Genomic DNA, 27,909 nt, shown 5'->3' on the forward strand with positions numbered 1-27,909 from the left:
CAAATATTAAATCATTACCAACATTCAACCAGAGAGATGTAATTACAATCTCCATTGTGTTTAAGAAAGTTTTAAAGAAAGTGTACACTGAAGTGCCAATTATTTAAAAATAGGTTAGATAAATCTACTTCTAGTGGGGGAGAGATAAAAGCATTCTAATATCAGCAGTTCCAAGTCAAAGAGAGGTCAGGGTTAGGAAAGGCTTTTCTAATTGATCTCATATTTAACTTAATTGGTCTGTGCGGGTCAGTGGTACCTTGGGTTTCCAGTGTTGGCTCCCAAGCCAAATCCTGCAGCAAGGATTGACAATTGATAAACTTGGCTTGTGTCAGTAGGTGTCACTGCAGGCAGACACTATCATCATAAGAAGCTCATGGAGCCCCAGACAAAAAAATGTCATGGGGTAGGGAAAGAATGATACCCCAAAGCAACTTAGAATGAGGAAAAGGCTCTTCCTTTTCTTTATTACTATATTAGCTAGTAATACACATACACACACACACACACACACACACGCAAACATATTTTTTAAAAAATACACAGTCTGTGTACACTTCAGTAGAAATGCTTTAATCTACTTAGCCCTAGAAAGTCAAACAAAATACTACCTGAAGCACAAATAATGATAAGATAAAATACTAACACCGCTTGTAAGCTTCCAGTCAATCAAATTGGGTTGAGGGGAGTGCTTCATCTAGATAGGAAAAAACAGCTAAGGAACAAGTACAGAACATCTCCTGTGTGAGGTATAACTTCACCAAGACTGTTAATTGCAATAGCAAGTATCACAAATACTACTCACTACGCTTGGGCACCGGGACAAAATAGGCCAATTCCAAGTAGCTCATGTAACAAACGGGACCCAAGTTTCCAACTATGGAACATGGGAATTGCCACAAGGAATTTGGTTACATTCCCATTTCCCCATAAGAATCTCAAAAGGGAATACGGCCAAAAAACATGGCAGAACTTCATATTGACAAGAAGTCTGAAAGAAAAGCCAAGCCCCAAGCTAAGCCCTGGAAAAGCTTCCCAATAGTAGGACAGGCTGGGAAGGAGCCTTAAGCCTAGGTTGGACCCAACCAGGTTGCTAACTCTCCACAGGGGCTAGGGGCTGATCGCAAAACCAAGGACCTAATTTGCTTCCCTAATACAGAGACATCTCCACAACCCTCCTCTCCACACGGCTTGCTGTTTAATCCTTGACATTCCATTTGTTAAAAAGCAAAAGCCGATGCTGGTCTGGCCAGCACAATCATCCATTTTAACTTGGTCAAGTTCTTGCTATCGAACAGCAGGCCTGAGAACTGTCAAGCTAATTTTACTGAACACTCTGTTACTGAATCATGCCTGAGTCCCAGCCATTCTTTACCTCAGAAGCTGGACCCTATCCCAGAACAATCTTTAAAAGTTTATTTTACTGATCAAAGCAAAATAAGAAATAGCTCTTTTTTAAAAACTATATTTAGGGAGCAATGCAGTAAGTGATACTTTGGCAAGAGTACTGAAATGTAAAGTGCCTTGTGCATTTATAAACTTGGGGGTATTTGCTCTGGCGCTAGGCCAGTGTGTGTTTGGAACAAATGCCAATCAACCACGCTCAGATTTGCCTTCCCCTGCTTTCTCCTCAGAAGTCAGTATGTGCTCCATCTGTGACAATATGTTGGGCGATGGATGAGTAGGGCCTGAAAGGAAACACAAGTTCTTGGGTACTCACAAACTAGTACTGGCCTAGACCTCATGAACTTCTATCCACCTGGCTTCTACCTGAACTATCTTAGATTTGAATCTGCTTATAAATTGCCTACATTCTCTCCTAATCTGCTGCTGGCTGATAGCATTATTTCAAACCAATACATTTATCTTTTTCAGCAAAGGCAGACTAAAAGCTCAAAAAGAAGCCTTGTTTTTGGACTAACTTCCATAAATTAAAAGCATCCTTTTAAAAGATTTTTCAACAGAGGAAAATCCCTAGTCTGTATTTTTCTGTCATTTTACCAAAACGTACCTGGGTGACAAGGTTAAAGCATGCAGAGGAAATCCCTGGCACTTATCATCCACAGGCATTACTGATAAATTGTGTGGTGGAGGAATAAAGGATTACCTTCTGTATTTTTTCATTACACTTTTCTTTTGTTACAGAATACATAAATCCATTGTGGCACAATGTAATATGTATCACCATGCTACACCTGCGGACGCTTCCGAGCGGCTGCCATGTCTGTGCAGTCAGGAATGATAAGTGAACCACCCGTGAATGTTAACGATAGTGATCATTCTGAGGTAACTCGGCTCTCCATCTTCCTTTACAGCCTCTGTGCTGAAGCCAGGGTAGCAAGGTTCATGAGAGGAAAATGAAAACAACAGTGAGGGAAGGGGCACGCATGGCCCTCGGAATGTACCTTCACGAGCGTGCAGTATCTTACTCTGGGGCTCCATTTCGGTAAAAAGGTGCACGTTAAAAGGAGAAAGAGGTTTTGCCCTGCGTACTGCACATTCAACCAGACCTAATAAAAGTTTCCTCAGGTCAGTTCCATACTCCACTCCTTTCCCTCCAGATGAATGCAAACTTTGGATCTTGTTCCACATCTGTTGCACTTTAGTGGGGAAGATGGACAGCGTTTTCTTTTTTTGAGTAATACACTTACAGTTTTCTAAAATGTAAGAGTACAGAACATAAGTGGTTCTCAGCATCCATCTAGGTGCAACTGTTAAGTTATGCTCCCATTTCACAAGTGGAATGGAGACTTGCCATCACAATTTTCAGCCTGACTTCCAAACATCCTAGGTTTTATGCCTCATTTCTTTATATCCAGGATTTTTTATGGGCTTTCTAAAAAGTCTATTGAAATGCATCTTTTAAAGCTGCTTTTATTTAATGTGGGGCATTGGGTCTGAGAATGAGAAGACAATGATCTCAGGTGTGTGTGGGGGGTGGTAATGCTACCAGTCCCACTGCCTTCCTTGCAGTGCTGCGCTCCAGTCTCTGAGTTGGGACCTGCGCTGGGATGGCTAGCCCTCAGACAGACAGGCCGGCTACACACAGACCCAGATCAGAAACTGCTCCCCTTGTGGACAGACAGCTTGTTTTCTCCCAGGACAAGGCATTCTAGGGGCACTGGGCAGAAGCTGCCTTTCCACAGCTCCTTGGCCTGCCCATGCTGGGTCTAGGATGAAACTCTGCTTCAGGGAGCTGACTAAATACTGCCAGGAGTGCTTCAGTCAATTCAAAGTTGGGTCCTGTCAAGTCTCCTAACCACCGAAAAACGCACAGGCATTTTAAAAAGAGATTACTCACTTGAGGAATTCAGTTCTGTCCTAGTGCAAAGCCACTCAGCTACCACAGAGAAGTTTTTATACCAGCATTAACACAACACAAACAGCATTTTTCTACTAAGGAGTAAGCCAGAGGTGATGGGAGCCACAGAGGAAACAGGGATATGGTTCTTCATCTGAAAAGCTTAGATTCTATTAATAGGGACAGAGCTGGAACCAGAACCCAAGCTGGAAAGCAGCATATTAGAGAGGAAAGCACAAGGGCTGGGAGTGAATACCCTCTGATTGAAATCCTGGTGCTGTGGCTAACCAAAATGTTGCTTAACATATGGGAACCTCAGCTGCATTCATGAAATAAGGAGGATACTTCCCTAAAGAATTGTCATGAGGATAAAATAGACAATGAATGCCAGGCACCTGGCACTAAGGCTGGCAAATAGTAAATGGAGTTTACCAATGTTATAGTTCTCTTTTGTTCCCTTATCCCAAGTCATCAACCCAAGAGAAAGCCTCATTCAGCCCCTCTCTCTCCTACCTCCTAAGCAAAGATTTCTTATTTGGGGGAATGGGTCTCAACACTCACTGTCTGTAATTGGTAACACAGGGACATTAAAATGTGCAATTTGCTGGGCTTGGTGGCAACATTCAGGGGTATTGTCAGTGAGCAGCCTCTGCCCCAGGCATCAAAACCTCCCAAGAGCTAAAAGGAGAACACTTTGGGCTCAGTTTTCAAAGCTTTTCGTTTTGACAAAGTAAACCACAGACACAGGTATGCTCCATCGTGGCTTAACTCATTGGCTTTGGATGGTGATGAAGGAAGTCAAAAATCATGGCCGTGGTATAGAGAAATTCAATGAGATTTATTAAGAGATTTTTGATTTGTACAAGTTGTTCACTGTTTAAAAAATTGCAATAGCAGTAGCTACTATTTATTGAACACTTATGATGTGCCAGGTACTGTTTTAAGCTTTTAAAAAAAGTCTGTATTAACTCATTCAATCCTAAAATAGTACTAATATTATACCCATTTTACAGAAACAGAGTTTGGAGGCATTAGAGAATTTACCTGAGGTTACTCATCTATTAAAGATCCTATTTTGGATTCAGAAATCAACAATATGGTCCCTAACCCAAATAGCACAGTCCGGTAGGAGAGAAAGACAAAGAAGCCAACAATTAATTATAGCTCTGTGAGACAAGCACAAAGACGAAGGTAAGTTCAGAGTGCTGCTGAAACACAGGGGCACTGAACCCAGCTACATGGGGGTGTGGGGGTCAGGGAAGCTTCTTAGTGGAGATGATGCATCAAAATACAGCCATTATTTAGCTCTATAGCATGCTAAGAAAGATGGTAGCAATACCAGAAGGCAGCAGAGCCCAGCAAGCTCTAGAATAAAGTGGTTTGGTTTGGAGTCCCAGCTCTGCCTTCCTTGGATAACAACATTATCACTCTAACTTCATTTTCTCATCTATGAAATGGGAATAATAATAATTCTTAGATTGTAAGATTGTTGTGAAAGGTGAAATACTTCTAGAGTATTGACCATAACACCTGTCATATAATAAATGCTAAATAAGCAACAGTTTATATCTTATAGTAACATATATATGTTTTCATATGTACAAAGAAGTGATATATAATGATGAGATAATGACAATGGTCAACATTTATTGAGCACTTACTTTGTTTATTTCATTCTCCCAGAAAAGGTAGGTGCTATTATCAGTCCCATTTTGATAACAGAGAAAACAGAGGGGTTTGGCAAGGTTGAGACACTTACCTGGAGTTATATAAGTTAATCATAAGTTACACAGCAAGGTCCTGGAGGAGCCAGGACTTGAACCCAGGTTGGCTAGACTTCAAAGCCTGTGTTTCTAACCCCTGTATAGCTTAACCTAGAAAAGAGCCTTAGGGACTCAGGGAAAGACGAGACTTCCGGAGAGCACATCCTCCAGCCTGGAACCACCAACCAATTTGTGAAAAAAGTTCAACTTCTACTGTAACAAATTCAGTTTGATTATAAATATCCTGGCCCATAGACTAACCATATGACCTACAAGATCCTTTTTAAGAAGGACTTGGAGAATGTCATGATTTCATAAGTCACAGTCTCAGTTTGCAGAAGTAGAAAAGGGTGTTAGGAGTAGTATTTGATTCTCTGGTCTTGACTAGTTCGTAACAGTTATGAAGACACACTCTAGTTCCTAACCTGCTCTGGTCCCAATTCCACGCATGTTCATTCTCTAGCATTTCAAGGTAGAAAATGAAAATATATGAGCAAGAGAAAGCCTTGTAATAACTGCGGCATGCCTGCTTTAAAGCAAGTCCTTTGGGTGTTACTTTATCCATAAAAAGAGTTCACACTAGTGTGAATGCCACATTTTGTTTCCCCTTGCACTAACAAAATTTTTTTTGAAGATCAAAGTGTATTGTGTGAGCATGTGATGTTTGACATTGGACAAAGTACTCTGTTTCAAAACAGACATTTTCCAAAAACATAACTCGCTAGACTAATGGGCAGTGAGAAGCCAAAATGACTGCCCTCCGCCTTCTCCTTGTGTATCTTTGCCAGAGTCCTTGGGACTTGCCAAATCCGGTCATGCCTGCTTAGCTTGCTCGACTGATTGTGCCAGAAAAGAAAATAAGACACAGATGTATTTGAGCTCTTTGAGATGCCAGTAAGAGAGACAGCTAATGGCTTCATTTCGACCCTCCCCTTCCAGCTGGGCACAGGTGGGGGATAATGAGGTCCCTCTCCCTAATCAAACTCAATTATTTACTACTCTATATAACCGCAAAGACATTCACATTCAGTTCAGAATATAAAACACACCGTGGGCTACTTCCAACCACTGCCACTGGGTATTTATAACAAACTCAAGTGGCTAACAGTTTGCCTTGGCAGGAGTTTAAGTGTGTAAAGTTTTGCAAACTGTTTCTGTTCAAATATGTCCTGCTGAAATGGGGTCCCAGGCGGGGTTCTATAACTGTCAGGTCAGTGAACTGCATAACATCTGAGAATGTATTCACCATGCAGTGCAGACAGGATCTGGAAATCAAATGCTTCATTCTATTGCAACCTTCTGAGAAGCATCACGGTTTTTTCAACAGCAAGACTGACATTGTATTAATAAACATTCCAAGTCACTAGCCTGACATGTACATAGCAGCAGCTGACAGACTCCAACATAAGCTGAGGGGGGAACAGAGGAAATCAAAATGAGACATAGTAACTAAACATGGCCAAAGGGGGTGTATCATGAAACAAATCACATTAACATCAGAAATGTGAGTCCTAAACTTTTAATATATATAATAACTAAAGCAACAATCTGGTATGATTTTTGGATACCAAAGCAAGTTGATGGTTATCTAAAATGTGTGCTTTCATGGTAGGAACAAAGCGTATCCTGGCACAATTTCAACAGACATTCCAGTAAGCAAACATACATATTTAGCTTGTCTGACCTTTAAATTCTTAGAAGTATGTAATTAATGCTTTCCATCTTTATTACTTGCTCCAATATTTCTGTCACTTTAAACAGACACAAAGAAAAATCTTTTCTTTTCTCTAGATAGTAGCTGTTGCCAAAAAGGAAATCAAGTCAGATTTACAAATACAAAATTAAACAGGCTGCATATGTTACATTTCCATACACGAGGACAATCTGGACAATGAAAATGTTTGCTAATACAACGGAATGAAAAGAAACAACACACAGTTGGTCCTCTATGACTCAAGCAAACAATAAAGAACTAGGATAATTTATACCCATACTGTCAGGCCTAGCTACAAAGAATACAGGCATCTTCTTTTTTTTCCTTATCCTCTTTCAGCTCTGTCCCTTATCAAACAGTATGACCTTGGGTAAGTAACTACCTGTGTCAGACCCTCAGCTTATAAAAATAAAAATAAATTGCTTATAAGGAATAAATGAGTAATGTCTACTAGAGGCATGAGACTGAATGAGTGTGCAAAAATGATCTTTTCCCTTTTTTTATTTTCATTTTCTATAGATCACAGGCAATATCACATAAGAGAAGGAGAGGCCTAAAGCTAATGACACCCTTTAATAAAGGTCTGGTCACTTGGGGTGTACTCTGGAGATACCATCAAGAGGGTAAAGAAAACTACCGACACTTTTGAAAAGCCCTCTTGAAAAGCCCTCATACGGTAAAGAGCAATGACTCTAGGGCATGTCTCTTAAGGGAGCAGCTCGCCTTTCCCTTTATGCAGAGCCAAGAGAAGCCTAGGCAGCCTCTGGGAGCCCTCTGGGCCACCACTGCCCAAGGCAGCCCAGCTTCTAGAATAAGACCTTCCACTGTCTACCTGATGGCCGCTTACCCAAACAGTAAAACCCTAAATGGATTCTATTTGCTCTGCAGCTGTTAGTTACAACTGTTCCTTCCCCATGCTTCTCTAATATATTAAACATTTTAAGGGAAACGTGTATAGAACGGCAGTTTAATTGTTCTTACTGACTTCTGATCAAGGGGGATTCTGTCCATTTTATTGGCCTTGACTTTCCTTCCCTTAAAGCCCTTCTTCCTCACTCCAGAGTACGAACCCAGTGTGAAACTTTAATGTAAACACATATACTGTACTGACATCACCACAGGTGCTTTTGTCATTGCCATTTTTTAACTCAATTCAGTTTCACAAATTCTGACTAAATTAGCCCTATGCTGGGGAATGGAAGAAGGAGATGCACAAGGCAGGACCCTCCCCTTGAGAAGCACCTAGCTTACTCAAGATCTTGTCCTACTTACTGTGTCTAAAGGAACAGCAAGCCTTGGTTTGGTCACTGCTGGCAAGGAGCACTTCTCTAGATGTTGAGCACCATCTGTGATCCAGCTCTTCATATGGTTTTAGGAGCCAGACCCAAACCCTCTCATTATTCCCACCTCCTACGTTTCCCCTCCTACATTCCTGACATACAAACATCTTCAATTCTTAGGCTCAAAGAGGCTAGCAGTCAGCAAGTTAGGGACTCCTATTTACATAAACATCCAAAATCAATCAAGAGCAATGAACAGCTTAGAAATCCACTTGCAGATTTGGTAAAGGAGGCAGTTTCCATTAGCAGGCTCCTAATTTGCAAGTTGTTAGAGTAATCTATTCTCTTTCCCCAAACAAGAACAACTCTATTTCCAGGGCCAAGGGCCCCGGAGGGGAAGGCGAGATATAGCCCTGATGTTGTAAGAACATCAGAAGACATCTGACTTCACTTTCCTTCCACAGAACACTTTTTCAATTAGGGGTTCATTTAAGTCAATTAGTTCCTCTGTTAAAATGTAAATAATTATAAAATATAATAATTCACTATCCTCGCATGATAGAATGAAGGGACATGTAAAACTTTCTTTTGGGCCGGGCGCGGTGGCTCACGCCTGTAATCCTAGCACTCTGGGAGGCCGAGGTGGGCGGATCGTTTGAGCTCAGGAGTTCAAGACCAGCCTGAGCAAGAGCGAGACCCCATCTCTACTAAAAATAGAAAGAAATTATATGGACAGCTAAAATATATATATAGAAAAAAAAATTAGCCGGGCATGGTGGTGCATGCCTGTAGTCCCAGCTACTCGGGAGGCTGAGACAGGAGGATCACTTGAGCCCAGGAGTTTGAGGTTGCTGTGAGCTAGGCTGACGCCATGGTACTCACTCTAGCCTGGGCAACAGAGTGAGACTCTGTCTCAAAAAAAAAAAAAACTTTCTTTTGCATGAAGAAACAGACATATTTTCTAATTTTGCTATAATGGACACATATTAATTATGTAATAAAAAATAACCCAAAGGAAGGTTAAACCCATTCACACCTTAATATGAATTATTCAGACTGATAAATTTCTGACAGAAATAATAAGAATAGCAACCATGTAATACTTCCTGGATACCACGGTCTGACCTAATATTTTAATGCTTTCAGCAGTACTTCCTGAGGTTCTAGGACCTCCAGGAGTCAACAGATTAATTCATAGGCTAAGTTTCAGAATTGAGAATTCTGATTTTAGGCCAAATACAGTAGCTCATACCTATAATCTCAGCACTTTGGAAGGCCATGGCAGGAGGATCGCTTGAGGCCAGGAGTTCAAGACCAGCCTGGGCAACATAGTGAGATCCTGTCTTTACAAAAAATAGAAAAATAAGCCAGGTGTGGTAGTGCATGCCTGTAGTCCCTGCTACTTGGGAAGCTGAGGCAGGAGGATCACTTGAGCCCAGGAGTTCAAGGCTATAGTGAGCTACGATACCACCACTGCACTCTGGCATGGGTGACACAGCAAGACTCTGTCTCCAAAAAAATAATTAATTAACTTAAAAAATATAAGAATTTGATTTTAGTTGAATAAAAATCATAGATATGTATAGATGTATATCTATATACATATATACACACACCACACATAGATGGACATCTATACATGATTTTCACTGAATTAAAAGCAAAGCTATATATATCACCATATATATTACATATATTGCTGTGTGTATATAAGATAGACATAGATGTAGGCCACTCTCAATCTTCCATGTTCTCCATTCTCCACCCAGCTGAGGGAGCCCCGAGTCATTGCTTAGAGGAAAAATACCCAGGAGAGACACCTGGCCCTCATCAGACAGATGTGAATAAGAAATAGACTTACTGGGATAAGCCAGGGGTGATGAACAGATCTAGTCCATGTCCATTTGTCCATGTACAGTCTGTGGCTACTTTAAAATACTACAATGGCAGAGCTGAGTTGGAGAAACTACGTGGCCCGTAAGTCTAAAATATTTACTATCTAGCCCTTTACAGAAAAAGTTTGCCAACCCCTGGGATAAGCTGGTGAGATGTGGGGAGGCTGCATGTTCCAGCAGCTAGTTATTTAACTTCACAGACTTAGTAAAGGTCAGATGGCATCACGACAAGCTGCATGCAAAAATTGTTTGTTGCATAGAGAAAAAGGGTGAGAGAATTCAGTGCATACAAGGTTCTCTATGGCATAGAATAGGGTTGCTGATCTCTGAAGAATTTGTGCTCTTCAGTGCCAAGTCACGCACTGTGCACAAGTATTAATCAGGCAGAGAACCTACCTACAGTATGTACAGACCAATCTACAACAGGGGAAAATAGGGTGACCAACCATCCTGGTTTACCTGGGATAGGGGTAGGGAGTGTTCCTGGATATGGGATTTTCAGTTTTGAAACAGGGAAAGTCCTGAGCAAACTGACAGGAACTGGTCATACTAGCAGAAAGTATGGTGGGACAAATGCAAAGAAGAGTTTTCCAGAAAAGAACATTTAAATTTTTGGGGAATCGCTTCTCGGCTTTTTGGCTGAGATCAAGTGTAGTATCTGTTCATGTCAGTTTAATATCTGATACGTGAAGTATTGCAAGAATGGAAAAACAAATACCACAAGTACTCGTTATTAAATTGGAACTAATCAATTAGCACTGATGTGCACATATGGAAGTAAAACTCAATGGAAATCAAGCAGGTGGGAGAGGAAGAAGGGGATGGGTAAAATCACACCTAACAGGTACAATGCACACTATCTGGGTGATGGGCACACTTATAACTTTGACTCAAAGTTTTGCTGTACAAAAGCAATTCATGTAACCAAAATATTTGTACCCCCATAATATTCTAAAATTAAAAAAAAATATTGAAAGAATTTTGGGGAGATACACTATAAATCAATTGGCCCATTAAAATAATGGACTAGTAGTTAAAAATATATTCATTGTTTAAAAGGACAAATGATATGGTAATCAAGGTGTTTCTTCTGAAAATCAAAAGACTCAGTTGACAAGTAAAACATTTAATACTCATTAAACCCAACATCAGCAATGTTTAATTTTAGTAAGACATCATCTGTTGCATTAAAGTCATTCATTTGTATTTTATTAATGTTATAGTTTTATTTGCATTTAATTTGTAATTTTGCTTAGATTGTATAAAAACATGGAATTTATAGCTAGAATATTATAGAACTTTATAGATAGAACTTTACAGCTAGAACTTTACATTTGTATGTATTGGAGGAACACTATAATAAAACAATTTGGGTAAACATTGAAGCTTCAGGAGAATTTATTTTCCTTAAAAGAATTCTGCACATTGTTTATATTTAAGAAAATTCCTCATGACAATTCCATGAGGTAGTTACTATTATCCGTATTTTACAGGTGACTAAACTGAGACTTAAAAGGTAAGTAAAAAGTTGCCTACGGTCATGTAGCAAGTCACTAGTGAAGCTGAGAGTTGAACCCAGGTTCGTCTAAAAGCCTGTGCTGCCTCATTTAGAGGGAAAGGATGGTATACTGCAGCCTCCTGGGAAGGAGATATGAGGGTCTCTGAAGGACAAAAGGCAACCTGGTGTTCAAAAGGCAAAGACAGGGTTGCAGACGAGGGTAGGAGGGCTCAGAAAGAGAGATGGGACAAAGTGCTTCACCAAGGGTCCTCCTGGCAGCCCACAGACACCTACAAAGGTATCTCTACAAAGCCCTGTGAAAGAAGTTAAGGATACAGAGATAAATAAGACTGTACCCTCCCAGTTTGTAAGGAGTTTATGGTCTTGCTACTATCTTAGCGGATGTCTGCTCATAAGAGGACTAATTTGAAAGTCTGCAGATCCCCAATGTTTACCCCCTAACCAGGTTCAGTGAAAGTTAGCTTTTTCAGTCCAGTTGGGCAATGTCCCCCTAAATTCTGTCCCTCCTCTGCTATAAAACAGAAAGTAGGGGAAGAAAAAAAATATAGTAGCAGCAAAGAGATCTTATTCAGTTACCCGTTCAAGAAATACTTGTGGAATTACCTATCCAAGTAATGGAGCTATGATGGGTGTTATGGGCACGGACAATTTAGTTCCGCCTCTCGAAGGATTGTTTTATTATTATTATTATTATTTTTTTTTTGAGACAGAGTCTCACTCTGTTGCCCAGGCTAGAGTGAGTGCCGTGGCGTCAGCCTAGCTCACAGCAACCTCAAACTCCTGAGCTCAAGCGATCCTACTGCCTCAGCCTCCCGAGTAGCTGGGACTACAGGCATGCGCCACCATGCCCGGCTAATTTTTTTCTATATATATTTTTAGCTGTCCATATAATTTCTTTCTATTTTTAGTAGAGATGGGGTCTCGCTCTTGCTCAGGCTGGTCTCGAACTCCTGAGCTCAAACGATCCGCCCACCTCGGCCTCCCAGAGTGCTAGGATTACAGGCGTGAGCCACCGCGCCCGGCCTGTTTTATTATTATAATAATAGGAGCTAACACTTAGATAATGCTTATATATGCCAGGTACTGTTCTAAGTGTTCTGCATATGTTAACTCATTCAATCTTTACAACCAATCTGTGAGGTAGGAGTTATTATTATCATCCCCATTTAACTGAGCCATAGAAAAGTAATTCATCCAGGATCACACACACTAGTAAGGGCAAGGTCAGCATTGGCACCCAAACAGTCTGGCTCCAGACCCCACCATGCTCTTACCTACTGCTCTACAGTAGTAGCTGAAGGTCTGCCTGAAGACAGTAAGATTCATTTGACTGATTAAACCAACCCCATTCTCCAGCACTAGCCTCTCAACAGAGTGTTGGAAAGGGCATAGACTTTAAAGTCAGGTATGGGGTCAAATCAAGGCCTTAGAACAATACTGCTCAGCCTCAGTTTCCAAATCTCTAAATTGGTCATAATAAAAACTGGGCTATTGTGAGATTAAATGAGATAACATATGCATAGTTGGCCTTCAGTAAATCTTAGTTCACTCCATATTGTCAAACCTACTTTCTTCTTTCTGTTACAGTTCAGTGTCTTCCCACAATTTCCTGTCCCTTCTCTACTGGGAGACAGATGCAAGGAGGAAAGGAGGGAAATGAAGAGGAGAAGGAGTTATAGCTACACTTATTTTGCTGGGATTTCCCTCTCTAAAATTTTAGACACATCCCTGGAGGCTCCGGAAGGTCTGCTCTGTCCTGCATTTGCATGAGAAGCTTTACTAATTTAGAATATAGACCAGAAAGGTGAATGGAGATTGCTGAACCTAGAAAATATGCACAGGGCAAATGGTCAGTAATCTGCACTATTTCATCAGACAACTGAGAAAAAGAAAAGACAGAAAATTTATTGACACTTTTGTTCTAAATGCTCACATATAAAGATTTCACTTTACCTCGTGTTTTCAGAAACACTCCAGACATGTCAAATAAACTCTCTTGAACTTTAAAATAGAAAAACGATTGACTGAGGTATGTGTGTGTTTGGGAGTGGGAGCTTAGGGATGGGAGTAATTCAGGAGGAAAAAAAGAGTATTAAGTTTAAAGCGGTTGTTGTTACTCTCTGCTTTCCCCCCTTCCCCCATTCTCCAGAAGGCAGAGTTCATAGCCAGACGCTGTGTAGTCTTAGATGCCTCTCCTGGAAAGGTTTATCTATCCCAGCCCCAAAGCCATCCTATTGGAAACCATGGATTTGAAAGCTTTTGCTTTATAAAGGACTCTGAGTGCAAAAGACTATAAACACGTGTTAACAATTACGTAGAAAAAATTCTTCTAGTCACTATGGTAATAAAAATGCAAGTAAAAACTATTGAAATGCTACTGTATACATCTTTAAACATCCTTTGAAGTAGGAAAAAAACTTCTAATGATACCTTATAATGGTAAGACTGAAAAAAATGATCTTATGAATTCTGTTGGTAGTATCGTAAATTGGTACATCTTTTGTCAATAAAAAGTGAAAGTCTAAACATGTTTCTACCCTCTGACCAATAATCCTACTCACAGGAAATGATCCTAAGGAAGTTATTCAACAGAAATAAAAGGTGTATAGATAATGACTATCATTAGAGAATTACTTATTAAAAACAAACAAGGAAACAATCTAAATATTCTGTGATAGGCTTCCATTGCACCCCATATACTTTTATGTTTATCACATTTTAATGATTTATTTGGCAACTGTGTCCCCAGTAGATAAGCTCCACGAGGGTAGGGGTGTCTCTGTCTAGATCCCTGGCACATAATAAATATAGGCTGTAGAAATTACGAATGTTGAAATATTTCTAATATGCTAAGTAAAAATAACACAAGATATAAGTATGTTAGAAGTGAAATTGTATTATATACACATGGAAGTAATTATACAAAATTATAAAAAGTTTTATATTAGGGTGAAGGGATCATTGGATAATTTTTAAATTATTTTGAATATTCTTTAAAGTTGTTGTTTTAGTGCATCTGAAATGAAAAAGCAGGAAAAAATTTGCTGTTATATACGCCAAACTTGTCCTCACAGTAGGGATGAAATAGCTATTTCGAAAGCTTAAGGAGCCATTCCCTAGCTCACCCCCAGGCACTCAGGTATTCTTTCTTTGCTCCCAGGTAGAAAGACCCAAAATACTCATATCATATGTAGCATAATCCTATTTTCAGTAAAAATCTCAAACAAAGGCAATATATCAATATTTTTAATATTTTAAAGAGACAGGGGATTAAGTTCTTTAAAACAATCCCTCTTTCGGATAGTGAATTTGCTGGTTACTAACAGCAGGGGGTGCCAGAGGGATCGCTATTGTTCTCAGGAGATGGCTAGGAAAGGGACTGCTGAGGCCCAGGTCAGAAAAGCTTAGTTCCAGAGGGCAGCCTAAATGCTGCAGGTTTTCCCTTCACAATTGGGACGTGTGGATAAAACTGAGGAGCTCTGTAGACTTGAATGGAAAAAAATTACATTTTTATTTTCACTAACTTCTCATATTTTGCATTTCCTTGAATCATAAGTGTAGGCAACAAATCACAGTAGTAGTAACAGTGCCAGTGACTCTGTCAGGAGCAGAAATCACAGCTAACACCACAGCATGTTACAGTTGTTGCAGATTTCTCAAAGACATTTATGCTCATCACCATTTAGTAATAACAGACCTGAAGAGTTATTGTGAGATCTGCAGCTGGATGTTGTTATTTAATCTATTAGTAAAGCCTTACATATTATATCACAAATTTGTTTAATAATTTGATAACTTTAAATATAACAGAATTCTTTTATATTCCAGTGAATTTTATTTTATGCATTTACACACGCTTTTCTGAGAAGGATTTATAGGTTTTACCAGACTGACAAAGGCACAAAAAAGGTTAAGAATGTCTGCTCAATCTAAAGGAAGGCAATTGAGAAGAAAAATCAAATTTGATCTGAACAAAGCTGGAGAGCAAAGTACTTTAAGTCACAAAAGAGAAGTGGCCACAATGCACATTTTCATTTTGTTTGTAATCCTTGAAGAGAAGGTGGCGAACCCAGAAGTTCTGCTTCCCAGGCTCCAAGTGCACCAGTATTTCCATAGGCCTGGTTCCAGATATGTCATTCAGAGATCTATCTTACACAACCGGCTACTGCAAAGCAGTCTGTATTTAGCTTAGGTGCAGAGGACAGAAATATAATGCTAATGTTGTCCCCAATATCTCTCTGGAAGTTATCATTATTACAAGTGGACTCTCCAGATGCCAAATATCATTCATTTGATAAAACCAAAATCGAAATGCTAGAAGGTAGGGATGAGATACGGAGATAAACAATGGAGTCAGTACTCACATTCGAACAAAGAGTGACTCTTTGGATGTCAGACCAGGAGATGAATACTTTTCAACCAGGGCCAAAGTACTGAAGCCAAACTTATGAATGGGCTCATTGGAATCCAGCGGGGGGAAATCTGTGTCTACCTCCCCATCATCTTCGGCAATATGCAGACAGTAGGCACTGACGTTGTCACTAAAAGGAAAACCAAAAAGGTGAGTGAATACCAAAGTAAGTAAAGGAAGAGAAGACCAGAGGGTGTGGTGTGTAACAAGCAAGTTGAGGACACTGCGGTTCTTTACCTCAAGCTTGGTGATACAGTTAGAACCCCCAAATCCTACTTGACTTGATAGAAAACACATGGCAATACAAAGAGGAGGAAAACAATGTGAAATGAAAGTCTTTATACTACTCTATTTTTTTTTTTAAACACTTACTGAGCACCTATGATAGATAAGACACAGAACTTAACCCTTTAACTCAAAGGTGAGCTTTAGTAGCAGCCCTAAAGGAAGCTTACAGGCTGGGTGTGGTGGTTCACACCTATAACCCTAACGCTTTGGGAGGGCGAGGTGAGAGGACTGCTCTAGGCCAGGAGTTTGAGACCAGTCTGAGCACTATAGCAAGTCCACATCTCTGGGGGGGGCGGGGAGGAGGAGAATATATATATATATGTGTGTGTGTGTGTGTGTGTGTGTATAAATTTAGCTGGGTGTGGTGGCTTGCACCTCCAGCTACACAGGAAGCTGAGGCAGGAGGATCTCTTGAGCCCAGGAATTTGAGGTTGCAGTGAGCTATGATGACCCCACTGCACTCTAGCCTGGGCAACAGAGCAAGACATTGTATCCAAAAAAGGGGGAAGCTTACAGTAAAGTAGAGGGAACAAAGTAAGCCCTCTGCTAGCTATAATACAAATATGAATAAAATAAATATCACAGAAGACATACAAACAAAACTATAAAGGGGGAAAATTATTTGGGGGGAGACAGAGGCCTTTGATTTATGATTAGGATTAAGAAAATATCTGTGCTCTAAGATCAGGAGAAGTACTCAAAGTAACCAAGACCATCCACACAGTTCTCCCTTCCCTAAGGAGTATGTAACTCATTGGCATGCTCTGAGTCCAAAAAGCATGGATCCTTAGCAGAGTAAAAGCAAATGACCCACTTTATCTGACGCATACACCTGGCCCTCTTGACTACTTCTGGACATTTCCTACTTCCCTAGAATGTCCAGTCAGTACTGCTAGATTCCAGTCTTGCCCCGTTTAGAATCAACACACACTCCCTTCTTCCTCTTGGGGAAGTAAAATGTTGACCTGTTGAAAGAGGGTGGAAAACTATACGAACATATAGACAATTTAAAACTGAAATCAACTTAAACACTTAAGATACCCTGCTCCAAAGCTGAATTGTGAAACTGCAAACCCGCTAACCTCAGAAACATGAACCTAATAGTTCACAAGGAGGTAGAATTCTAAATTCTGCAGCTTAAATTTGGAGTTTTAATTACATGATTGATGCTTAAATTAATTAATTGCAAAGTGTATGCTAATTGTTTAATTGGTTGCTTGATCTATATAGATCATTTTTTGAATTAAATGAGTGGATTTACAAAGTTTATTGATTGGATGTGACAATGAATTATTTCACTGACTACCTGATTTGCAATTTTCCCAATTAATTCACAAATCTTTAGCTGCAACTCTGCTTATTGAGAGAGAAAGCCTACTTCAGGTGATCTATACTCAGTGAGTCTGTCATGACTAAGATATTTATTACATAAAACAGGTAATAAGGACAGATTAAAATTAATGGAAACTGTAAATTTGCTAAATAGATGGATAACAAGAAAGTAATCTGGCTATGTTTGTCACTATAAATTTCAGGTATTTGCAATGCTGTTAAGATATTTAAAATTCATCTCTGAATGGTATGGGAAACTTTTGTATCTTTGAAATAGGGTACTAACTTAAACATAAAACAAAGTAGAAGCGGAAGAAAGCACTTTAGATGAGGAAAATGTCACGGTATAGTACAGGGGTGGGGAAGTTTTCATGTTGGAAGGCTGCATTAATTTAGTTGTAATCAAATAAGAATGCATTCAAGAAACTTCAATTAGATATACTTAAAAATGTACATTATTTTGTAAAAATCTAACTACTATATATTAGGTTGGTGCAAAAATAATTGTGGTTTTGGACCATGAATTATACATCATTATAACTAGGCTCAAACACATCTTTATTAATCAAAATAGGAACCATTACAATCAACACATTTTTGCCAAGAAGAAATAAGTTTGTTTATTTCTGTAGCATAAAAATCCACGCTTTGGGATTCGACAAACTCTTGAAAGCATTTTCTGCATCCTGCTGGTTGTGGTAGTGTTTTCTCTGCCAAAAGTAGTTGGGATGCTTGAAGAAGTGGTAGTAGGTTGGCAAGAGGTCAGGTGAATATGGTGGATGAGGCAAAACCTTGAAGTTCAATTCGTTCAACTTTTGAAGCACTGGTTGTCCGACATGTGGTCAGGCGTTGTCAGGGAGAAGAATTGGGCCCTTTCTGTTGACCAATGCCGGGTGCAGGCGTTGCAGTTTTCGGTGCATCTCATCGATTAGCTGAGCATATTTCTCAGATGTAACGGTTTCACTGGGATCCCGAAAGTCATAGTGGATCAGACCGGCAGCAGACCACCAAACAGTGACCATGACTTTTTTTTTGGTGCAAGTTTGGCTTTGGGAAGTGCTTTGGAGCTTCTTCTCGGTCCAACCACTGAGCTGGTCGTCGCCAGTTGTAACAAAATCCACTTTTCGAGGCACGTCACAATCTGATTGAGTACTGGTGCCTTGTTCTTGTGTACAATAAGAGAAGAAGACACTTCAAAACAACGTTTTTTAAATTTTCAGTCAGCTCACGAGGCACTCACTTATAGAGCTTTTTCACCTTTCCAATTTGCTTCAAATGCTGAACAAACTAAAGAATGGTTGACGCTGAGTTCTTCGGCAACTTCTCACGTAGTTGTAAGAAGATTAGCTTCGATGATTGCTCTCAGTTGGCCCTTGTCAACTTCTGATGGCTCTCCTCATCTTCAAGGCTCTCGTCTCCTTTGCAAAACTTCTGGAACCACCACTGCATTGTACATTCATTAGCAAGCAGTTCCTGGGCCAAAGGTGGTGTTGATGTTGGGAGTTGTCTCCACTGCATTACGATCCCTTTTGAATTCAAATAAGAAAATTGCTCAAATTTGCCTTTTGTCTAATATCATTTCCATAGTCTGAAATAAATATAAAATAAATAGCAAATAAGTCATTAGCAAAAAAAAAAAATAAAGTGAGAAATGTGCATTAAAATAATGTATAACATAACCACATTTATTTGAGAATGTATTCCAGTATCAAATGGCAAATTTCAACAATGCTAAAACTGTAATTACTTTTGCATCAACCTAAAAACTTAATAATTTCAAAAAATGAAAACTATTGGTTAATTTTAAAGTTAAGCAACCTTTTAATGACTTTTTGTATCTACTTTTGTTGGAAAGCATTTGAATATTTAGTTGCAACACGGAGGTCCACAGTTTCAGTTGATCCTCTAGATGGGTACCAGTCATCTGTGACCTTAAGGGTGTCTTGATTTGGGTTAGGTAGGAGAATGTAGATTCTCAGCAATAAGTGGTTGAAAAGCAAGAAAGTATTTTTTCGGGCATGTTGCCAAAGGTGTGGGTATTCTACTGCATTTTTCCACATTTCAATTGGATCTTTCTTAGTATCAAACAGTGACTTTAAAATGTCATCTACTGAGAGCTCCATCAATTCCATCTGAGCTCTTTAGGTGCCTTGGTGATATCAACTAGGTGAGGCTAAAATGCTAATTTGAGTGTGATGTCATGACTCTCAAAGTCAGTGAATCTTTCATTGTATTCTCCAAGGAATAGGTCTACAATAGCTGCATAATCTTCAAATGGTTTGCATGTATCATTCTGCTCATCAATGACCTTTGCTAACTGGGAGAAATGTTCATTCAAAATTTCCCTTTGAAGAAGTGTTTTGAAAAAAGATAGCTTTGTTTGAAGTGCTTGGATTATTTTTTGCCACATATCATATATATACTTAGTTTTACCTTGCAAAGAAATATTCAAGTTGTTTGGACATGATAACACACACAAATGCTATTTCCTATAGAAATCTTCTTTTGATAATTTGCTGATTCTGTTCTTCATAAAATTTAACTATTTGTTCTCACAGAGATAAAATTTTGGTCCACACGTGTCCCTGTGATAGCCAACGCACTTTAGAATGATAGGGCAAATCCATACTGAATACCTCATCATTCAACTTTAGCATGTTAGGAAACTAATGATGCCCCGTTACATTGCAGGAATATAGTTAACAATACTTATAACTTGTTGCAGTGTCATTTATTAACAAAATAGTAGCTTCAGCACAGAGATTTTGCTGATGCAAGATACAATGAAAAGAAATGAGAGCATCTGGATCTGTAAATACATTTTTTATCTGTGCAATAAACTCTTCATGTCTTCCTGTCATGGAAGGTGCCCCGTCTGTACATACATTCACTAAATTTACCAAATTCAGTCCAACTGCACGAAATTTATCTTGAAAGTTGTTGAAGATATCTATTCCCTGTGTTCTGTTTGCAAGAGTGCCCAAAGTGAGTAACTCTGCAGCACAGATCTTCCATTATGACGCAAATGAAGTATAAAACCTGTGCTGAGTCAGTAGTGTCAGCTGAATTTTCCAAAGTGACTGAATAATATATATTTTCCTTTTGAAATATTGCATGAAGTTGTTCTGTTAAGTTGAAGGCTTATTCATGCTGCCAATAAGTTATGGTTCTCCTTGAAAGAGGTAGTTGTTTGTACTTTGAAATGTTATCAGTGTTTAAGCATTCTATAACTTTGACAATGCATTCTTTGGCAATTTCTACATCACTGAATGGCTCCCCTTTTTTCCTGACTATATAAGCTACTTTATAAGTTGCTTCAGTGGCATTATTTCCAGTTCTTATTGCTGTTTGAAAGAATTGTCTTTGCTTTTGCTTTTCATCTTTTAATTTCTGCAATACAACCTTTCATGTCTCTCACCCTAATTTAAAATATTTGTGGTCCTTATGAGTGTTATGATGCTGATGAGCATTGAATTTCTTTAATGTTAATACTGCAGTATCACAAAGCAATCAAATCATCTTATCTTTAGCAGAAACAAGATAATATTGCAATTCCCAGTCCTCATTAAAAAGTCTGTTTTCTTCCTTTAGTGTTCTCTTGGTCTTCTTTGACATGATGGGCTGTTAAGCAGAAAACTAAAAAATACTGTCGAGCTGTGCAACTATTCACAAATTCCACTTCAAACAGAAACAGAGTGCACCATTGTCAAATGCTGGTAATAGACTGGCATACTTGATCCCCATAAACTCTCACCACCAACCTTGTGTGGTAGTGGTACCAGTCAGGGGGACAAGTTAGAACTAAACCATGAGTATAGCAGCAGTCAATTTAGCCCTTTTGCCTCACGAATGTTGTAATTATGCTGGCCAATCTGGGAGAATTATTTCATTGAAATTTATTTTATTCTTTGGTATTTTAAATACGTTCATTTTAAAAATAAAATAAAAACATAAAAGGTGAACAAAAATGTATTAATAAAAATAAAAGCATTTGTTGTGTAAAATTTGGATTCAGTCAAAAGGCTGTATTTAAGGACCTAGAAGGTCACAGGTTCTCTACTTGTGGTATAGTGGCTAAGAGTTTTGTGGTCAGAAAGAACTATGTTTTAATCTCAGCTCCATGGCTCATGTGCTTATGTGATTTCAGAGAAGAGAATAAGCTTCATTTTGAGTTTCAGTTTCCACTCTATAAAAAAGGTATAACCACCTAACTCAGGGCTTGTAAGGATTAGATGAGATAATACATGTAGTACCTAGCATATAACAGAAGTAAAAAATAAATGGGAAGGTAATTATAAGTTCAGATGGAAACTAACTTTTACACTTTGGTCAATCCTTAAAAATAAATCATGGATGCATATTAGAGCAAAAAAGCAACAATGAAACCAAGTAGCATCTGTAACTGGAGTTAATGCATCCACTGTACTCCAGCCTTGGAACCACTGAGCCCCCAGGGTTTTATAGACAGGGCAGACACTCATGGAACAAGCAATAGACAGCACAGATTATTTACTGCCATGTAAATCAACCTGATGAATGTCTGTGATTCTCCAGCACCACAGAGTTTCAAGGGCAAATAATAAGCCTACTGATCAAAGCAGAAAGTTAAACACTGATATCCGAAGAATTCTGCTTTCGTTGTCATGGGATGCCCCTGAATCCCCTCAAAACAAACAAACAAACAAACAAACAAACAAAAAAACCCAACAAATGTCACAGGCTAAGATTTGAGATCTAAAAGGTTCAGCACCAAGTGCTATTATTCTGCTATTATTCTCCCCAGTTCTTATATACAAAATGTAAAATCATTCATTCAGAAAACATTTGTAAAGTACCCACTCTGTGTTGCACTGCCCTGAGCACTGGGAACACAGCAAGGAAAAGAATGATTCCTGCTATGTTATGCAAGACTAATGGAAGTTCTTTCTGGGTCATTGTAAAGTTTAGCAGCAAATAGTGTGCCAACCTGTCCAACCCCTTAACTGAAAATCTGAGGAGATAATGACGAAAATTCCATATCTGATGCATGGACATACTGGTTTCTTTCTGCCTTTATAAAGGAATCATTAGTGAAAGAAACTACTGCTATATTTTGACTTCTAATGCTGCTTCAGGACTCCAAATTAGTACTAGCACACTATTAGTATCCTTAGCTACATCTACTGAGCAATACGTGTCGGAAACTGTGTACGAAGTGGTTTAGATACATAAGCTCACTGTATCTTCACATCAACTCTGTAAGAGTAATCCATTATTATTTCTGTTCTACAAATTAGGAAACTGAGGCTCAATAGGGTTAAGTGGCTTGCTCAAATTAAACAGCATGTAAGTGACACAGCTGAGATTCAAACCCAGGCAGTCAAGAGCCCTCATTCTTGACCCCCACCCAATTCATCTGCCAAAGCCACAGTGTGTGAAGATGTCCCAAGGCACTTGGGGACCCACACACCAACGGAAATGCCACACACTTTGATAAGAAGGAGTAAACCATGACATATTACTGATAAAAAATTAGAGGCTTAGAGAGATTCATTTCAACCTCCTTGCTTTTACTGATGGAGAATGGAGGCCTAGAAAAGAAGAACAACATGTTCATGTTCACCTAATTAAACAGAGGCAAAGCCAGTCTAGAGAACCCAGGTCTCCCTACTTCTGTTCCATTATTCTTTGATCAAATAAAATATGTGTGGCATTTTGAAATGGGGAGAGAAAAAAAGGGTAGTTCTGGTCCCTGCCTCAGGAATCCCCCAAATACAGACATCTGGAGCTTACAATACAATGAAAAGAGGGGCATCTTCCTATGACAGTTTGGTGGAAAGAAAAAGGGTTTTGCAGTCACATCTGATTTTAATGCTGATTCAACCACTAACGAACTATAACCAAATCTCTCTGAGCTCCACTTTCTTATCTGAAAAAAGCTTTCCTTGATTTCTCTAGGAGAATCACTTGTATTTCTTACAGAACTTGGTCAATATTTTTGCATATCACTAATCATATTGCTCTTTTTCCTATTTATGCATCTATGTTCTCCTGAAAAACAGGGATTCTTCTATTGTTTCTGCATGCTTACTGAAGAATAAAATGACTGGCATCTAGAAGGTATTTAAAAAATATTTGTTGAACAAATGAATATATGAATGTGTAGACTGAATCACTCTACCTATGAAAAAACATGAAGGGTATTATTAATGAGGTACATTTAATGAGAAGAGGGTAAGTAATAAGCTTTTCTTTTTCTGTTCTTGCTTTTCACAGTGATATCTATTAACCAAATGAGGCTTTCTAGACAATGCACATGTGTCAGAGATTACAACGGGCAGAAGGCAGTGCAGGAGGAAATGAAAGGGCAATTTTTACAGTCCAGGAAGATATGAATACTGGCATCTCACTTTTTAATAAAGAAAAAAGTGAGAAATGATTACACTATGTAAAAATTTTTAATTGTATATACATAAAAAGACTAGAAATAAATGTACCAAAAGGTTTACAAAGGTTGTGTTTATATTTAAGTCAAAAAAACTTTTTTCTTTCTAATTTTCTATACTTTCCAAATGTCCTATGTATTTTATTTTCCTTTATAAAACATTTAATTTATTTTTATAAGGGTAATACAGGTTTATGGGACACAATTTAGAAATATGGAGCAGTACAAAGAATGAAGGGGAATCTCTCAGCCTACGACCTGCAGAATCACTTGTCCTAGAGGCCCTGAGCACTGTCTGCCTCACACACATTCCCTGATTCCCAAGTGGTCATTTTCTCTACCAAGTTCTGAAATTACAAAGGAAATAACCATATCTACTACATAAAGGTCTTGTAAGGATTAAATGGCTTAATTCATTGCACAATGCCTGTCATGAAGGATTCCCATTTTGCCAAGATTTCCTCTACTGCTCTTAAGTTTCTGATTACATGGAAGTAGAATTAACTACCTCACAGATGCATGGTAGATAGAATGATGCAGAGAAAACTAAGGTTCTATTTTTGAGTCACTACCAGAGAAAGAAGAATGAACAAAAGAATAACGAACAAATACAGAATAACTGGATCCAAAGGAGGAGACTTAATTTTAGAGTAGGGTTGGCATGAAAGGAGCAGTTCCTTTCAGGGACCATAAAGTCTACAAGAGAATTTAAAGTCTGAACAATGAACGGATACAAAATGAAGCCTGTTGCCAAAAAGAGATCCTTTTGGAGATGGATGGATACACACACACACACACACACACACAATCGTATCTCTAAACCTTTAATGAGTATAATAACTAAATTTCACTTATTCATGTTTCATTAAATGGGGTTAAAATTTTTCATTAGAAAACTTTATTTCATTGAATTGCTAACCAATATTCATTTTATGTTAAAAGGCCAGTTTGGCTTTTATGAAGTAACAGAAGCCTGTAGCCCATATATAGATGGCATTTAATTTATATAAGAAAATTCAGGAGCATTCCAGGAAGGATCCCAGATTTCTACCAAATGTGATCTGGCGTGTTCAATTTACGTACTCATAAAAATTCACTCTTATCTTCGGGAAATGCAAAACACACTGAAGTGTGGTGACCAGACAGATGAATGATTATTATTATTTTTTTTTATGAAAAATAAAAGAGCACATGGCACATGATTCTAAAATGTCCAGAACTCTCATTACTTGGGCTTGGTGTTTATTTTGATGACAGAATCAATATTAAGAGTCTGTCAGGCATTAGCAAGAGAAAGACATGTCCTGAGGGTTGCAGCTCAGAAGCTGACCTCTCTGAAGTCAGAGAAAAGATTTTTAAGATGATCAAGATTTCCTTTTCTCCAAACCCCCCACAAAATGGAAAGCAAAAATTGATAAATAATATCATAAGGTTTGTCAAGCCACAGCAACCTCACACAGGAAGAGTTGAGTCTAAATTTTCTGGTAAAGAAGTCCTAGGGAGAAAATGCCCACTAATTTCTAAGTGGAAGTAAGACCTTCATATTGTTCTGTCTGAGCTCCTCCTTGGATAGTTTCTACTGTCATGTCTTCAAGTTCATGGATCTTTTCTAAGTGCTGTTAATCTCATCTAGTGTAGTTTTCATTTCAGATACTACGTTTTCATCTCTAGAAGTTCCACTTGGGTTTTTAAAAAATATCTTCTATTTCTCTCCTCATCATATTCACGCATAGAGCTCTGTCATCTTGAACATATAGAACATGTTTGCAATAGCTGTCTTAACATCCTTACTTGCTAATTCTATCATTTCTGGCAAGTCCTTCATTATATTGTTTTGAATTAGAAACATTCTTTGAATTCACCTGACAGAATTTAAATTTCAGAAACTCATAGTCTATCACAAATTTACCCTGCAAATGTTCATCCTCAACCCCACTACCAGACGGATCTTTCAGAAACACAAATGTGATACTGTCATCCCTCTGCTTAAAGTCTTTCACTACGTAGCCTCTCACTATTCAAGAGCCCATTAAAAGTACCTGGCTTCCATAAGGCCTTCCATTATACTTTGCCCTCCCTTCTAACATATCTCCTACAATTCAAGAACAAGCATTAGGCTCCACACACGCCAACTGCTTACAGTTCCCTCATCAGGTCATATGCCAGCTCTCACCACTGTTCTTGCTGAGGCCTATCAGCTTGGAGGCTCCCTGTTCTAGTCTGTCTAGTTATCTTTTGAGATTTAGCTCAAGCATCAATTCCACAAGAAGGCTTCCCTACATCCTTCCCACTCCCACTCAACAGGCCTCCACGTCCAGGAAGAATTAGAAAAGCCCTTCTCTACACCCCTACAGCATTCTGAATGTTCACTATTCTAGCAAGTCTCAATGACACTGGAGCAGAAAATGTGTGATTTGGTGTTTCTCTCACCCACCAGCCTGAACCTTGAGGCCATAAACTTTATGACTCTTTGTATCCCCAATGCCTAGCCTAGTGTCTGGGATGTGTGGACAACACGTAAATGCTTGATATGAGAAAGAAAAGAGAGGGAAGGGAGGTAGTCTTAAATGGCTATAATGTCCCTGGTGCTATTGTCATGAGAACAGCGTCATTTCTTTGTATGGTATGGTACTTAAGAACAAGGGAAATGGAGGCAGATCTAGGTTCAAATCCTGACTCTGTCATTTGCTAAGTTTATGACCTTAGGCAGTTAATTAACTTCCTGATCCTCCATTTCTCTCCTGTGAAAATGTCATTGCCTATGACTTACAGAGCTGTTGTAAGGAATAATACACTTAAAGGGCTTAGCATAAAGCACAACACACAGTAGGCACTCCAGTGTGTTCCTATCTACCAAACTACTACCTAGTAGTGTGGTGACTCTGGCAATGGGTAAATGTTGATAATCGGCTGTTCAGGTCAACAAATAAAATGTATGCAATAACTCCAAATCTATCACTTAAATAAATATATCACCAGGTTGAGAAGATCTAACTTGGTAATTTTTATTGAATAAAGGTCTGTATACAGACAGAAGCTTGTTTTAGCAGGCACTTGGGGAAAGGCCTGGAGAAGGGCAAGGGTGGAGAATCTCAGTACAGATCTTTGAATGTTCCTACGTTCTCTCATCCACTCCACAAATTACTTATCAAGCATTTGCTATGTAGTAAGCACTGTGTGTGTACAGGAGAACACAAGCCCATAAAATAGACATAGTCCAGACTCCAAACTCATTATCTATTCTCTACTACTTACAACATTTCTTCACTTGGATGTCTCTCAAGGAATCTCACCCTTCAGTACACCCAAAACTGAACTCTTTATGCATCCCACTCACTCTGAACCCCTTTGTTCTGTAGGACACACCATTTCAACACCACCATCCACACAGTTCTTCAGTGTTCAGTCTTAGGCTCTTACCTCTTTTCATTTTATCCACGCAGATGATTCCCAAATTCACATTTCCAGTTCATATCTCTCCCCTCTAAACTCCAGAGAAGCAAATATAAATGACTATTTGAAAGCTTCTTTTAGATCCAGCAAAGCCATCTCAAGTTCTCAAGTTAACAGGCAGAGAATGCAAACTCATGCAGTCCCAACCACTCCTCTTGACACACCAAAACCCCATGCTAGCTATTCCAGTGAAGGGCACAATGCACAAAGGTGTGCAAGTCTAAAATCTAGGGAGTCATCTTTTACACTTCTCCTTTCCCACACTCCCCATATGTAAATCATCCCCAAGTCCTGTGAATTTTTCCTCTAAAATATTCCCACAATCTGTCCACTTCTCTCAGCCTCCTCTGTGGTCCTTGCCTATTTCTCAGTCTCATTCCACTCTATTCTCCCTTTCTCTGTGCCCCAGCCACACTGGCCTTCTTTTGTTCCCTGACCATGACATGCTTCTTTCTGCCACAGGGTTGCTGCATTGCTGTTCCATCAGCCATGACCCTCTTGCCCCCCAAATGCCTCCGGTATGGCTTTCTCA

At 39.0% G+C, this 27,909-nt stretch overlaps 1 protein-coding gene and 1 pseudogene across 9 annotated transcripts in view; one reads left to right on the forward strand and one right to left on the reverse strand.

Moving 5' to 3' along the window:
- Positions 1-27,909, reverse strand: part of MAPKAP1 (MAPK associated protein 1) — a 237,538-nt gene that overhangs the window by 98,198 nt on the left and 111,431 nt on the right. For all 9 annotated transcript variants that reach the window (XM_069476792.1, XM_069476791.1, XM_069476789.1 and 6 more), the window contains one exon: positions 15,834-16,010. In XM_069476792.1, the coding sequence (XP_069332893.1) occupies positions 15,834-16,010 (177 nt within the window). The remainder of the gene's footprint in view (positions 1-15,833; positions 16,011-27,909) is intronic.
- On the forward strand, positions 10,570-10,682 carry LOC138388665 (U2 spliceosomal RNA; annotated as a pseudogene).

Source organism: Eulemur rufifrons, chromosome 7 (assembly GCF_041146395.1).
Source record: "Eulemur rufifrons isolate Redbay chromosome 7, OSU_ERuf_1, whole genome shotgun sequence".
NCBI classification, from domain to species: Eukaryota; Metazoa; Chordata; class Mammalia; order Primates; family Lemuridae; genus Eulemur; species Eulemur rufifrons.